Raw genomic sequence first — 15,665 nt, forward strand, 5'->3', positions numbered from 1 at the left:
GCACCATAACCACTGTGCTGTGAGTGAGCACCCAGCCCACAGAGTACTGAACAAATGCTTTGCCTGGTTGAAGTAACTATCTCTCTGAAACAAAGTATCCTGTGCTCAGTAGGCAGGAATCAAAGAAATAACTTATTTAAATGTATTTCTTTTGTTTTGACATAAAGTAGCAATCATTTTGTTTTATTTTAATAGATCTAATAAGACAAGTGGTTTTTAGTTACATGGATGAACTGTAGAGTGGTGAAGTTGGGACTTTTAGTGTATCCATTACCCACATAAGTGTATACTGTATAGGGTACCCAACAAGTATTTAGTAATCACTTTTTTTTTTTTTTGAGACAGAGTCTTACTCTGTGACCCTGGGTAGAGTGCCATGGTGTCATAGTTCATAGCAACCTCAAACTCTTGGGCTCAAGTGATCCCCTTGCCTCATTCTCCCAAGTAGCTGGGACTACAGGTGCCCACCACAACACCGGGCAATTTTTAGAGATGGGGTTTGGCACTTGCTCAGGCTGGTCTCGAACTCATGAGCTCAAGCAATCCACCCTCCTTGGCCTCCCAGAGTGCTGAGATTACAGGTATGAATGAGCCACCAGGCTGGCCTAGTAATCATTTTTGAACTACCTTCCCTCCTCCCTAACTCAAACATCCTAACCAGCTTAACAAACACCCTAAATTCCCATAAACACCCCTCCTCAAAAGCAAAACAGAACACAATTAGATTCAAAAGCTCACACCTATAATCCAAGCACTTTGGGAGGAGGCAGAGGATCAGTTGAGCCCAGAGAGTTCAAGAGCAGTATGGGCAACACAGCAAAACCTCATCTCTACAAACAATAAGAAAAATGAACCAACAACCATGGTGGCACACACCTGTAGTCCCAGTCAGTCAGAAGGCTGAGACAGGAAGAGTGTCTGAGTCCAGGAGTTTGAAGTTGCACTGAGCTGTGACTGTGCCACTACACTCAAACCTGGGCAAGAAAGAAATGAGTATAATTGTGATGGATGTATTATTTAGTTCAATGTAAGCATTTCACATTGTATATCAAAGCAGTACCCTGAGCCCCATAAATGCATCAATATACAAATATAATTTAATAAAAAACAATTTAAAAAATAAAGACCTCATATTTCACTTTTCAAAAAAAAAAAAAAACGAAAACAGAAAACCTGAGCAAGAATGTGAGATCCTACCTTTATTGTTAAAAAAAAATACACCCAGCCAGGTACAGTGGCTCACACCTGTAATCCTAGCACTCTGGAAGGCCGAGGCAGGTGGACTACTTGAGCTCAGGAGTTCAGACCAGCCTGAGCAAGAGTGAGATCCCTTCTCTACTAAAAATAGAAAAACTAATCAGACGTTGTCCCTAAAAGAAAGAAAAGGTATCTTCTTTCTTTTTTTTTGAGACAGAGTCTCACTTTGTCACCCTCAGTAGAGTGCTCACAGCAACTTCAAACTCTTGGGCTTAACCAATTCTCTTGCCTCAGCTTCCCAAGTAGCTGGGACTACAGGCAACCCCCCACGATGCTTTGCTATTTTTAGAGATAAGGTCTCGCTCTTGCTCAGGCTGGGTCTCAAACCTGTGAGCTCGGGCAATCCACCTACCTTGGCCTCCCAAGTGCTGGGATTACATGCATGATCCACCACACCCAGCCCCAACAGACATTTTGAGGGCAAGAACAGGATCTCATTTTTATATACTAATAATGTCAGGCGGTGCCTGTGGCTCAAGGAGTAGGGCGCCGGTCCCATATGCCGGAGGTGGCGGGTTCAAACCCAGCCCCGGCCAAAAACCACAAAAAAAAAAAAATAATAATGTCTGGAACATAGCATGCAATCAATAATTATCTGTTGAATGAATAAGTGAATAAAATGAAATCTGACTTCAAATGCCTTCTGTGAGGCAGCGCCTATGGCTCAAAGGAGTAGGGCACCGGCTGGAGGTAGTGGGTTCAAACTTAGCCCTGGCCAAAAACTGCAAAAAAAAAAAAAAAAAAAAAAAAGCCTGTGATTTTTTTTTTTTTACTGAAATATCATTTATTGACAAGGTTAGGTTTCCTTGCTTTTTTTTTTTTTTTTTTTGAGAGTGGTGGGTTCAAACCCAGCCCTGGCCAAAAACTATAAAAAGCCTGTGATTTTCTTTTTTTTTTTTGAGTCTCACTATGTCACTCTTGGTAGAGTGCTGTGGCATCATAGCTCAAAACAACCAACCTCCAACTCTTGGACTTAAGTGATTCTCTTGCCTCAGCCTCACAAGTAGCTGGGACTACAGGTGCCCACAACAATGCCCGACTATTTTTCGTTGCAGTTGTCACTGGTTTTTTTGTTTTTTTTAGAAACAGAGCCTCACTTTGTCACCCTTGGTAGAGTGCCGTAGCATCACAGCTCACAGCAACCTCCAGCTCTTGGGACTGAGGAGATTCTCTTGCCTTGGCGCCCACCACAATGCCCAGCTATTTTTTTGTTGCAGTTTGACCAGGGCCGGGTTTGAACCCACCAGCCTCGGTATATGGGACCAGTGCCCTACTCACTGAGCCACAGGCACTACCCAGTTTTCAGTCACTGTTGTTCAGCTGGCCTGGGCGGAGTTCGAACCTGCCACCCTCGGTGTATGTGGCTGGCGCCATAACCACTGTGCTACAAACGCCAAGCCACCTTCTGTGATTTTTTATTTTATTTATTTTTTTAGAGACAAGAGTCTCACTTTGTCAACCTCGGTAGAGCACAGTGATATCACAGCTCACAGCAACCTTCAACTCTTGGGCTTAGGTGATTCTCTTGCCTCAGCCTCCCAAGTAGCTGGGACTACATGCGCCTGCCACAACTCCCAGCTATTTTTTGTTGCCATTGTCACTGCTGTTTTAGCTGGCTGGGGCCGGGTTCAAATCCACCACCCTCAGTATATGGTGCTGGCGCCCCATCCACTGAGCCACACATGCTAAGCAAAGTTTGATTTTTTTTTTTTGAGACAGAGTCTGTCACCCTTGGTAGAGTGCCATGGCATCATAGCTCACAGCAACATCAGACTCTTGGCCTTAAGCGATTCTCTTGCCTCAGCCTCACAAGTAGCTGGGACTACAGGCACCCTCCACAATGCCCAGCTATTTTTTTTTGGTTGTAGTTGTCGTTGTTTGGCAGGCCCGGGCTGGATTCGAACCCCCCAGCTCCCATGTATGTGCCTGATGCCCTAGTCACTTGAGCCACAGGCGCCAAGCCCACCTTCTGTGATTTTTGTAACACATCTGTCTTGATAAACCAATTTAACTAAGGCTAATATTAAAATTACTGGAAAATGATCACATCCCCACCTGATAACAGAAACAAAGAAATTTCTCCTACATAATATTGAAAATAGAGAATAAACAAGGGAAGTTCATACTACCCAAAATGAACCCAGGAAGAGTTCTCATACCAGCTGTTCTTCCTTGGTGTAACACAGGAGCCTATGCTTTTCACACCACAGGTGGGGCTAATGGACCTTGGGAGTATTCTCTTCACGTTCTTTTCACCTACCCTGTATTTTTCTCCAGCCTATTCTTTTATCTCTTTCCTCTTCTTGCCCTTTCTTCCCTTTCTCACTTTTCCTATACCTTGTATTTGCATTCTTCTTTTACTCTTTCCTTTAACTTTTCCCTATACTCCCTTCCCCACAGCTTATTTCAGGCAGAGTTATCATGGCTTTGCCCAATCAGGAGAACTTAAGTCAAAAGATGTTGCTGTATTTCTTGATCACTTTTGCAAACTACACCAAAATATTTCTTATGTTTCTCAGGGAATCAAGAAGGGATCTCAATAGCCGGGCGTTGTGGCGGGTGCCTGTAGTCCCAGCTGCTTGGGAGGCTGAGGCAGGAGAATCGCGTAAGCCCAAGAGTTAGAGGTTGCTGTGAGCCGTGTGACGCCACGGCACTCTACCGGAGGGCGGTACAGTGAGTCTCTGTCTCTACAAAAAAAAAAAAAAAAAAAAAGAAGGGATCTCACAACAGCGTATGAAGTGAAATTGTTACTAACTACAACATGGGTAAGACATGTTCCTAGGATGTAGTAAGCTAGAGAGTAAAAGGGGAAAATCCCTCTCCACTATTATTATTTTAAAGGCCAGCACAGTGGCTCATGCCTATAATCCTAGTACTCTGGGAGGGCAGGCAAGTAGATTGATGAGTTCAAGACCACCCTGAGCAAGAGCAAGAACCTATCTCTAAAAAACAGTCAGGTAGGCTCAGCACCTATAGCTCAAGTAGCTAAAGCGCCAGCCACATACACCAGAGCTGGCGGGTTCGAATCCAGCCTGCACCTGCCAAAACAACAATGACAACTACAACCAAAAAATAGCTGGGCATTGTGGTGGGCACCTGTAGTCCCAGCTACTTGAGAGGCTGAGGCTAGAGAATAGCTTAAGCCTAAGAGTTGGAGGTTGCTGTGAGCTGTGACATCACTGCACTCTACCCAAGGCGACAGCTTGAGGCTCTGTCTCAAAAAAGAAAAAAAAAGAAAGAAAAACATCGGGGCTGGGTACAGTGGCTCACGCCTGTAATCCTAGCTCTTGGGAGGCCAAGGCAGGTGGAGTGCCTGAGCTCACAGGTTTGAGACCACTCTAAGCAAGAGCGAGACCCTGTCTCTAAAAATAGCCGGGCATTATGGCACTCAGGAGGCTGAGGAAAGAGAATCACTTGAGTCCAAGATTTTGAAGTTGCTGTGAGCTATGACACCACAGCACTCTACCAAAGGCAACAAAGTGAGACTCTGGTTCTAAAAAGATAAAAGAAAAACGGGCACGGTGGCTCACACCTATAATCCTAGCACTCTGGGAGACCAAGGCAGGTGGATTGCCTGAGCTCAGGAGTTCGAGACAAGCTTGAGCAAGAGCAAGACCCTGTCTATACTAAAAAAAAAGACAGGCTTGGCAGTGCCTATAGCACAAGCAGCTATGGCACCAGCCACATACCAGAGCTGGCAGGTTCAAATCCAACTCTGGCCCGCCAAACAACAATAACAACTATAACCAAAAATAGCCAGGCACTGTGGAGGGCGCCTGTAGTCACAGCTACTTGGGAGGCTGAAGCAAGAGGATCAGTTAAGCCCAAGAGTGTGAGGTTGCTGTAAGCAGTGACACCATGGCACTCCATCCAGGGCAACAGCTTGAGACTCTGTCTCAAAAATAAAATAAAATAAAATAAAAGACAGGTTCGACGCCCATAGCTCAATGGTTAGGGCGCCAGCCACATACATGGAGGCAGATGGGTTCAAACCTGGCCCAGGCCTGCAAAACGACGACAACTGCAACAACAAAAAAAAATAGCTGGGCATTGTGGTGGGTGCCTATAGTCCCAGCTACTTGAGAGGCTGAGGCAAGAGAATTGCTTAATCCCAAGAGTTAGAGGTTGGTGTAAGCTATAATGCCACAGCACTCTACCAAGGGTAACACAGTGAGACTCTATCTCAAAAATAAATAAATAAATAAATAGGATCTATGCCCATAGCACAGCCATATTCACTGAGGGTGGCGGGTTTGAACTAGCCTGGGCCAGCTAAACAACAATGACAATTGCAACAAAAAACAGCTAGGTGTTGTGGCAGGCACCTGTAGTCCCAGGTGAGGCACGAGAATCACTTAGGCCCAAGAGTTTGAGGTTACTGTGAGCTGTGATGCCCTGGAACTCTACCAAGGGTGACATAGTGAGACTCTGTCTCAAATAAATAAATGAATAAATAAATAAATAAATGACAATAGAAAAACTAGCTGAGTGCTATGGCAGGCACCTATAATCCTAGCTATTAGGGAGGCAGAGGCAAGAGGATTGCGGGGAGGGGAGGGGGAAGAAAACAGAAGAGAAAGAGAAGAAAAGAAAGGAAAGGAAGGAAGAAAAATATATCAATCTAAGGGGGAAAGAACAACCATGTTTTTGAAAAAATGCTGCATGTTGGCAGGGCAAATTTAAGTAGCTGTGGTCTACTTGATGAACTAAGCAGATTAGATTAAAATCTGGCTCTTGTCCCAGGGAATTTAAAATAGTCTTGTTGGAGAATCCCTACCCTTTCCCAAACCCATAAATGTAAACTTTCAGTGAACAAGAGAGAAGAGATTATCTTAAACTAAAGGAGTCAGGAGCCTAGGATAAATGCACTAAATGTTCTAGAACAGAAAAATAAAGACTGGCTAGAAAGCTTTTTGAGTTTAAAGTTATCCCAGGCTGGGCGCAGTGGCTCACATCTATAATCCCAGCACTTTAGGGGGCCAAGGTGGATAGACTGCCTGAGCTCACAGGTTTGAGACCAGCCTGAGCTAGAGCGATACCCCATCTCTAAAAATAGTCAGGTGTAGTGGATGGCGCCTATATTTACTTGGGAGGCTGAGGGAAGAGATTTGCTTGAGCCCAAGAGTTAGAGGTTGCTGTGAGCTATGATACCAAGGTACTCTACGGGGATGACACAGTAAGACTCCATCTCAAAAAAAAAAGAAGTTATCCCATTTGTCAAAGTTCATGCCACAAGCATCAAAAACCAAGAAAAGGAAAAATTCACAACCAGTCAGGAGTCCCAGCTAAGGTTTTTTTTCCCGAGACAGAGCCTCAAGCTGTCGCCCTGGGTAGAGTGCTGTTGCATCACAACTTACAGCAACCTCCAACTCCTGGGCCTAAGAGATTCTCTTGCCTCAGCCTCCCAAATAACTGTGACTACAGGCCACCCGCCACAACGCCTGGCTATTTTTCGGTTGTAGTTGTCATTGTTGTTTGGCAGGCCCCAGCTGGATTCAAACCCACCAGCTCTGATATATGTAGCTGGCGCCTTAACTGCTTGAGCTACAGGCACCGAACCCCAGCTGAGGTCTTAACAAGCTGTGTAACCTTGGGTAAGTCATTCTGCTTCTCTGATCCAAAGATAGCTCTTCCATAAAATGAGAATAACCCCATTGCCAAAGTTGCCTGTGACAATTAAACAAGTAATGTGAAATCATTTAGAAAGGTTTCATGTAACATACCAAATTAACCTAAGAGGAAGCAAGAATCATTCCTCTGAATAGAGCATAAATCCTGTGGTTCAACTTCCAAAGTCAGCCTGACTCACCTTTTCAGCCTTATTAAATCCCTTAATCAATGTGTGGTCACTGTGTAGGAGGAGAAGAGTCATGTATGAGGCTCCAGGGGTTGGGCAGTAACTATTTAGTCAGTTGCTCTACATGTCAGCGGTTTAATCTATAAAATGGGTGGTATGGAATTCACTCAGGTATCTACAAGTTAATGCAGGTCTAAGGAAGGAAGTAGAAAATTTGTCAAAAGTGATGAAAATATTTATATAAACCTCCTCCCCAGAGATAAGTAACCCTCTCCCTTAGGAATAAATACCAAAGTCATCAAATGTCATTACTCCTTACACAAAATTAGAAGAAGCCCTAGTGATCATTTTATCTCTTGTTTTACAGATGGGAAAACTAAGACCCAGAGAGGTGAACTGGGTTGTAGAAGTCTCCCGGCCAGTCAGTGGCTAAACTGGGGCCAGGGCTCACAGCTCCAATTCCAAAGTCCAGTGACCCCCTTGCCAGATCACAGCATCACCCAAGGTAACCTGTGGCCTATACAACACATCAAGTCACATTACAGGCTGGGCATGTAATGTGTAATCCAACACTCTGAAGTCCAAGACAGGTGGATTGGCCTGAGCCCGGGGGTTCAAGACCAGCCTGAGCAAGAGTAAGACCCTGTCTCTAAAAATAGCCAGGTGTCATGTTGGGCACCTGTAGTCCCAGCTACTTGTCACCCTGGGTAGCGTGCGGTGGCATCACAGCTACCTCCAACTTCTGGGCTGATGCAATTCTCCTGCCTCCACCTCCTAAGTAGCTAGGACTACAGGCGTCCAGGTAAGAGAATCACTTAAGCCCAGGAGTCTGAGGTTACTGTGAGCTATGATGCTATAGCACTCTACTGAGGGCGACAAAGTGAAACTCAAAAAAAAAAAAAATGCACAGAATAAGGTTTAGACCAATGCCTACTACATAATAAGCACTTGGTGCTATTTATTGTCACATCTGCTGTTTTGTACCTATCTACTACAATTGTTTGTAAGATTATATAAAATAATCTGAGGGGCCAGGACTGAGGGCTCACGCCTGTAATCCTAGCACTCTGGGAGGCTAAGACGGGTACACTGCCTAAGTTCACGGTTCGAGACCAGCCTGAGCCAGAGCAAGAACCCTGTCTCTAAAAATAGCCAGGCATTGTGGCAGGCGCCTGTAGTCCCAGCTACTCAGAAGGCTGAGGCAAGAAATCCCTTGAGCCCAAGAGTCTGAGGTTGCTGTGAGCTATGACACCATGGCACTCTACCAAGCGCAACAAAGTGAGACTCTATCTAACAAAAAAGCCAGACACGTTGGCTCACACCTGCAATCCCAGCACTCTGGGAGGCCGAGGGGGGTAGATTGCCTGAGCTCATAGGTTCAAGACCAGCCTGAGCCAGAGCGAGACCTCATCTCTAAAAAAAAATAGCCAGATATCATGGCAGGCACCTGTGGTCCCAGGACTTGGGAAGCTGAGGCAAGAGAATCACTTGAGCCCAAGAGTTTGAGGTTGCTGTGAGCTATGACACCACTGCCACAGCACTCTACCAAAGGGTGACAAAGTGAGACTCTGTGTCCAAAAAAAGAAAAATCCCCATGATTGCATTAATGTACACAGCTATGATTTAATAAAAAAAAAAAATAGAATAATCGGAAAGCACTTTGGAAAACCTGATATCTGATATTAATATAATAAATTAAAGACAAAAAGCCTTTCTGCTCATTTCTGGCACCCAGATACTCAGCTCCTCATCTAGGCACATTATTTGTTGGTTGGCCCACTAGCTATGTGCTAAATTGAATTGAAGCATCCACAGCCTATGATTAATCTAACAGTCATGCTCTGTCAGTCTTCACAGAGAAATGGAGGTTTGGCACCACACAAAAAATATTTTTACCTGGTTGGGGTGGGGAAGATGGTAAGCAGTTCAGGAAGGCAAATGAATCATATACAGGTTTGCTCCTCCTGAACCAGGTGAACTCAAATGTGAAGGCCAGAACGACGGGGCTCATTCTGAATCACTTCCCCCTCCCTAATCTCACTCAGACAACTCATAAAACAGCATCTGAGGCTAGGCACCTGTGGCTCAAGCAGCTAAGGCGCCGGTCACATACACCTGAGCTGGCAGGTTTGATTCCAGCCCGGCCTGGGCCACAACCAAACAATAGCCGTGCCTGTACTCCCAGTTACTTGGGAGGCAGAGGCAGAAGAATAGCTTGAGCCCAGGAGTTGGAGGTGCTGTGAACTGCAATGCCACAGCACTCTGCCCAGGGCGACAGCTTGAGGCTCTGTCTCAAAAAAAAAAAACATCTAAGCCCATTACAGGTGTCTCTCACATTAGGAAATGCTGGGAGCCCTCAGATACAAATAGGGGCAGCCTGCACAACAAAAAGTTATCTGAGGGTGGTGCCTGTGGCTCAAAGGGGTAGGGCACTGGCCGCATACGCCATAGGCGACGGGTTCAAACCCAGCCCCGGCCTAAAAAAGAAAAAAAAGTTATCTGAGGAATTTTTATTTGTTTAGAGAGAGTTTCACTTTATCGCCCTTGGTAGAGTGCCCTGATGTCACAGCTCACAGCAACCTCCAACTCCCAGACTGAGGCGATTCTCTTGCCTCAGCCTCCCCAGTAGCTGGGACTACAGGCACCCGCCACAGCACCCCGCTAGTTTTTGGTTGCAGTTTGGCCAGGGCTGGTTCTAACCGGCCACCCTCGGTATATAGGGCCAGCGCCCTACCCACTGAGCCACAGGCGCTGCCCATCAGAGGGATTTTTTTTTTTTTTTTTTTTTGAGACAGAGCCTCAAGCTGTGGCCCTGGGTAAAGTGTGGTAGCATCACAGCTCACAGCAACCTCCAACTTCTGGGCTGACGCGATTCTCCTGCCTCGGCCTCCCAAGTAGCTGGGACTACAGGCACCCGCCACAGCACCCGGCAATTTTTTTGGTTGCAGCTGTCATTGTTCGGCGGGTCCGGGCTGCATTCTAACCCGCCAGCTTAGGTGTATGTGGCTGGCGCCCTAGCCGCTTGAACTACAGGCGCCGAGCCATCTGAGGGATTTTTTTTTTTTTTGTAGAGACAGTGTCTCACTTTATGGCCCTCGGTGGAGTGCCGTGGCCTCACACAGCTCACAGCAACCTCCAACTCCTGGGCTTAAGCGATTCTCTTGCCTCAGCCTCCCGAGCAGCTGGGACTACAGGCGCCCGCCACAATGCCCGGCCATTTTTGGCTGCAGTTTGGCCGGGGCCGGGTTTGAACCCACCACCCTGGGTATGGGGCCGGCGCCTTACCGACTGAGCCACAGGCGCCGCCCATCTGAGGGATTCTTAAAAGGACAAATTCATTTAAACTTTTAGAATACCATTAAAATTCTGAATTCCCGATTTACAAAAAATCAGGAAGATGTGCTCACCAGCAAGGATATCAGAAGGTCTGGATTCCATCCCCCGACACTGCGTGACCTTGAATTAAGTCACTGCATCTCTGTTTAAATGTCTTCCTCTGTTTTAAAAAAAAAAAAGAGAGATAACACCAACCTCTGAAGATCATCGTAAAAATTAAAAACAATGTGCAGTAACATGCCTAACATAAGATTCTGGCACTGACAAATGCACGCTAAACCCCTGTCCCTTCTAGACTAAACGTGAACAACTATTGTGGTAGACTGAGATTTCACAGCCAGTGGCCTGTGAAAAAGTAATAGGCATCCTTGTCTCCTCGTGGACCTAGTCCTGCCTTTTCGGAAGCCTCATAAAATACTTTAGTCTCTCCGGCACAACAGTCTGGGCTAGGAAATTGGAAAGCAGTAATTTCCCATTTTGTTCAAATGTTTTGGTACTGTGGAGGCTCAAATTACCTCTGGGTACGGCCCTTCTTCATTATTAAACTTTAGAAGAACAAAAAGATCAATATCGCGCCTATATATTTTACACGGTCCCATTTCAAATGAAAGCAAAGGAATCGCATTAAAAGTCTCTCGCTAAGCTTCGGACCAGCAGGGGGATTTTATGCAGGCTTAGTCACAATGCTCGAAGCGCAGGGAAGGCCCGGGGAAGGAAAAGGGGTGCATTATGTAGCTTTCGGGAGGACCCCAATTTCTCGCTGGCGACAAATCCAGGCCACGTGTCGCCATTTTGTGTTCAGGAAACATGGCGGCCACCCCCGCGAGGAATGGGGGAGGCGGACGAGCGCCACGTTAACCTCTTTCTCTAAGGGATCCTGAGCACGCTGCGCACACGGCATTTTCTGGTCTGGCTTAGCCCCAGGAGGCAAGGAATGGGGCAGAAATCACAACTCGTAGGACGGCGACTCGAGCAATGTCTCCTCAGCTAGAAGAACTCAGCAAAAACGAGCTTCCAAGATGGCGGGCCCCATCGGGGCCGCCCCCGGAGCGCGGGGCGCGGCGGCCTCACTGAAGGGAAGGGGCCAAAAGGCAGCAACGGGGACGTTGACCGCCCATGAAAAACCGCTAGCACACACCCCAAAACCCCTGGGCAGCACCCCCTGAATAAACGAGGCTTCCACACATGCACACTATTGTTCCGAATGTCTGACAAGGCTACCGCGGTTGAAACAGCGCAAGGGCAGGAGGTGGGGTTTCTGTGGCTTTAAGCGAAAGAAACTTGCAAAATGCAAACAAAGCATTATGTAAATGGACGCCATTCTTTTTATGGCCTTGTTTCTTGCACTTCCCAGAAAAGTCACTAGAACCGCGATTCGGGCGGCGAAAGGGGATGGGTTTCAGTTTTTCTGCTCATCCGCTACCACGGGAGGGCCGGGACATGGGTGGGGGCTGGCGCGGGGTACCGGGGCGCTGGGGACGAAAGGCCCCCACGTGCCCAACCGCGCGCGCGCCCGCCCGTCAGGCCTCGCCTCGCCTCGCCTCGCCGCCCCTCCCCCCCGGAAGAGGCACCTGCCCCTCCCTTCCCCCCCCACATCCTTGCGCACGCGCTCTGGGCACCTCACGCGCACGTTTTAAACCCGCGGCGTCCTGGCTACCGCCTGCAGTTACTGTCAGGGCTGCCCGCATCGTTCTGCGGGCAAACTCTAATTGTAAAGCTGGAAAACAATAAGTGCCTCCCATGCACAACACTAATATTTTCAACCATCCGCCAGTGCCGTCAGAGTTAATAAAATACACGTTTGTTTTAAAGCTTTGCCGGACTCTCGCCTTCCGCTCAACTTTACTTTATTATCACTACTGCTGTATTAAGAGGATTTTTTTTTTTAAGCACCTTGCGCGAGTTGGCGCAATCTTGTGACCTAAAAAAGACGGGTCCTCATTTTTTTTAAGGGGTCCTGCGCGGCAAGCACTTCCGGGGTCAGAGGGTACGCGGGGTTGAAAGCGGGCTTCCCGCCCCGCCCAGACCGCCGAGGCTGCCGCCGGAGTCGCCACCGCCGCGCCCTCGCCCACCCGCCCGCCCGCCGCTCCCGGCCCCGCTCGCCCCCTCTGCCGCCGCCGCCCGCCCCAGAGACTACGCCGCGACCTCCCACCCGCGCCCGCTCGCTCCCGCGGCCCTCGCTCGCCTCGCGCCGGCAGTTTTGGGCCTACACCTCCCCTCCCCCCGCCAGCCACCAAAGACTTGACCACGTAACGAGCCCAACTCCCCCGAACGCCGCCCGCCGCTCGCCATGGATGCCGGTGTGACTGAAAGCGGACTAAATGTGACTCTCACCATTCGGCTTCTTATGCACGGAAAGGAAGTAGGAAGCATCATTGGGAAGAAAGGGGAGTCGGTTAAGAGGATCCGCGAGGAGAGTGGCGCGCGGATCAACATCTCGGAGGGGAATTGTCCGGAGAGAATCATCACTCTGACCGGCCCCACCAATGCCATCTTTAAGGCTTTCGCTATGATCATCGACAAGCTGGAAGAAGATATTAACAGCTCCATGACCAACAGTACGGCGGCTAGCAGGCCCCCGGTCACCCTGAGGCTGGTGGTGCCGGCCACCCAGTGCGGCTCCCTGATTGGGAAAGGCGGATGTAAGATCAAAGAGATCCGTGAGAGTACCGGGGCCCAGGTCCAGGTGGCGGGGGATATGCTGCCCAACTCCACCGAGCGGGCCATCACCATTGCTGGCGTGCCGCAGTCTGTCACCGAGTGTGTCAAGCAGATCTGCCTGGTCATGCTGGAGACGCTCTCCCAGTCTCCGCAAGGGAGAGTCATGACCATTCCGTACCAGCCCATGCCGGCCAGCTCCCCAGTCATCTGCGCGGGCGGCCAAGATCGATGCAGCGACGCTGCGGGCTACCCTCACGCCACCCATGACCTGGAGGGACCACCTCTAGATGCCTACTCGATTCAAGGACAACACACCATTTCTCCGCTCGATCTGGCCAAGCTGAACCAGGTGGCAAGACAACAGTCTCACTTTGCCATGATGCACGGCGGGACCGGATTCGCCGGAATTGACTCCAGCTCTCCAGAGGTGAAAGGCTATTGGGCAAGTTTGGATGCATCTACTCAAACCACCCATGAACTCACCATTCCAAATAACTTAATTGGCTGTATAATCGGGCGCCAAGGCGCTAACATTAATGAGATCCGTCAGATGTCCGGGGCCCAGATCAAAATTGCCAATCCAGTGGAAGGCTCTTCTGGTAGGCAGGTTACTATCACTGGTTCTGCTGCCAGTATTAGTCTGGCCCAGTATCTAATCAATGCCAGGCTTTCCTCTGAGAAGGGCATGGGGTGCAGCTAGAACAGTGTAGGTTCCCTTATAACCCCTTTCTGCTGTTTTCCCATGATCCAACTGTGTAATTTCTGGTCAGTGATTCCAGGTTTTAAATAATTTGTAAGTGTTCAGTTTCTACACAACTTTATCATCTGCTAAGAATTTAAAAATCACATTCTCTGTTCAGCTGTTAATGCTGGGATCCATATTTAGTTTTATAAGCTTTTCCCTGTTTTTAGTTTTGTTTGGGTTTTTTGGCTCATGAATTTTATTTCTGTTTGTCGATAAGAAATGTTAAGAGTGGAATGTTAATAAATTTCAGTTTAGTTCTGTAATGTCGAGAATTTAAGAATTAAAAAATGGATTGGTTAAAAAATGCTTCATATTTGAAAAAGCTGGGAGTTGCTATCTTAAACTCTTTGTTGGTGCTTTTTTTTCTCCTCCTTTTTTAGTCTTAGGTGATTGGAGGGAGGAGGGAGAAGGGTGGGCCCATCCTGGTATTCTCTCAAGACCTTCTCACCTTATTGGTAAGATCCCATTCTCTCTCTGCCCCAACAAAGGAACAGGGGAGGTCAGGCCTGCTTTAGGATGTCTGTTGAGACTAAGGGGTTCTCCCGGGTAGTGACATCTCTCCAAATTACAGAGAGAGGCCTCTGCCCATTTCTCTGGTAGAAAAACAATTTTCTCGGATGGAAAAAGTGCCCATTCAGTAGGCTCTGATGAATGGCAGATTATTCTCCATGGAGCCAGTCCCTCCTACCCCACCCCCATCTCACATGATAAACTTAGCCAAAAACAAAAAAATATTCTAAGGTGGGAGGAGCTTGGGGAAAGGGTGGGGGGAGATATTGGGAGGGGAAGGGAGGGTTTGGGGGAGGCCAAAAGCTGCAGGGTTATGGTGTGGGTAGAGGAATCTTGGTTGGAGAGCTATAGTGGGACTGGGGATGGTACCAAGGGGACGCACGTGTGGAGCATGCACCTGTGGCAAGCAGCCTGTCAGAGGATGTTATTACACCTGCCAAGTGGTGTATCCAGAAACAAAAGAGGCCCAGTTAAATTCTTCAGCTGTGTGCACTGTTTAGAGGATCATTACCAGGAAATAATCCTGCCTAAACGGGCCCTCTTCACAGGGTGGAATGTAGACTGATCATTGCCTGTGACCTAAGAATGACCTAGATGTTAAAATGCAGATTCCTAGTCCCACCCCAAAACTATTCAGAAAACTGCATTTTTAACAAAGACACCCTGCCACCTACCACCCCCGCAAAAGGTCTTAGATTTGAATGTCATTGATTACCTTCAGCTAATAAGGAAGATCCTGTGTTTAAGGCCTGCAGCCACATAGAGCCCAAGGGACTAAGCTGGATCTGGTAAGAAAAATACTCCATAGGCAAAGACATTAGAAACAGTGCAACACAACAGACAGGTGCCAAAGTGGGTAGTTAAACTCCAGGCGCTAGGGAAGATCATTAATGGCAAAAAGAAATTCCTGTGGGAGGAGAGTATTATCCACAACATTTGTTTAGGCTTATCTCTACAGAACATCAGTTCCTTCTTCCTGAAGTGGTTCTCAGAGTCCCTGGAGGTAAGATTGGGGTCTGCCGTGCACTTCATACCCACTGTGTATGGTCTGACGGGAAGTCAGACTGAAGGAACCCAAATTCTGGATTTAGATCTGCATTCAAATTGGGTTCTGCCACTTTCTGGTGGCCTTGGGCAAATTAATCTCTTTATAAAAGGAGATGTTAAAACTACACACCTGAGCTTGTGAAAATGAGAGTGTGTATGTAAAGCAAATCAGGGCTTAGAATACAGTAAAACTTCAGCATACTTCAGATTACAAAAAGATAAAAGGCCCATTTTGCAGGGGTGGGAGTTAGCTGTAACACTGGGACAGAGAAGATAATTAGAAGGTAAGAAACAAAGCAATATGTATTAAAT

At 47.6% G+C, this 15,665-nt stretch overlaps 1 protein-coding gene and 1 long non-coding RNA gene across 6 annotated transcripts in view; one reads left to right on the forward strand and one right to left on the reverse strand.

Annotated features, from left to right (window-relative positions):
- LOC128583177 (uncharacterized) overlaps nucleotides 1-11,944 on the reverse strand; it is a 134,166-nt gene extending 122,222 nt beyond the window's left edge. For 4 of the 5 annotated variants that reach the window (XR_008379398.1, XR_008379397.1, XR_008379400.1 and 1 more), the window contains exons 1-3: nucleotides 10,906-11,944; nucleotides 10,462-10,550; nucleotides 877-974 (exon numbers count right to left, since the gene is read on the reverse strand). This is a non-coding gene — a long non-coding RNA (uncharacterized LOC128583177). The remainder of the gene's footprint in view (nucleotides 1-876; nucleotides 975-10,461; nucleotides 10,551-10,905) is intronic. The other variant, XR_008379399.1, reaches the window with a different exon arrangement.
- A 450-nt stretch (nucleotides 11,945-12,394) lies between these two features.
- PCBP1 (poly(rC) binding protein 1) lies at nucleotides 12,395-14,100 on the forward strand. The gene has a single exon (XM_053587135.1). It carries the CDS (start codon nucleotides 12,681-12,683, stop codon nucleotides 13,749-13,751), a length of 1,071 nt encoding a protein of 356 aa, XP_053443110.1. The 5' UTR covers nucleotides 12,395-12,680; the 3' UTR covers nucleotides 13,752-14,100.
- The last annotated feature ends 1,565 nt before the right edge of the window (nucleotides 14,101-15,665 follow it).

Source organism: Nycticebus coucang, chromosome 4, assembly GCF_027406575.1.
Source record: "Nycticebus coucang isolate mNycCou1 chromosome 4, mNycCou1.pri, whole genome shotgun sequence".
Taxonomy (NCBI): domain Eukaryota; kingdom Metazoa; phylum Chordata; class Mammalia; order Primates; family Lorisidae; genus Nycticebus; species Nycticebus coucang.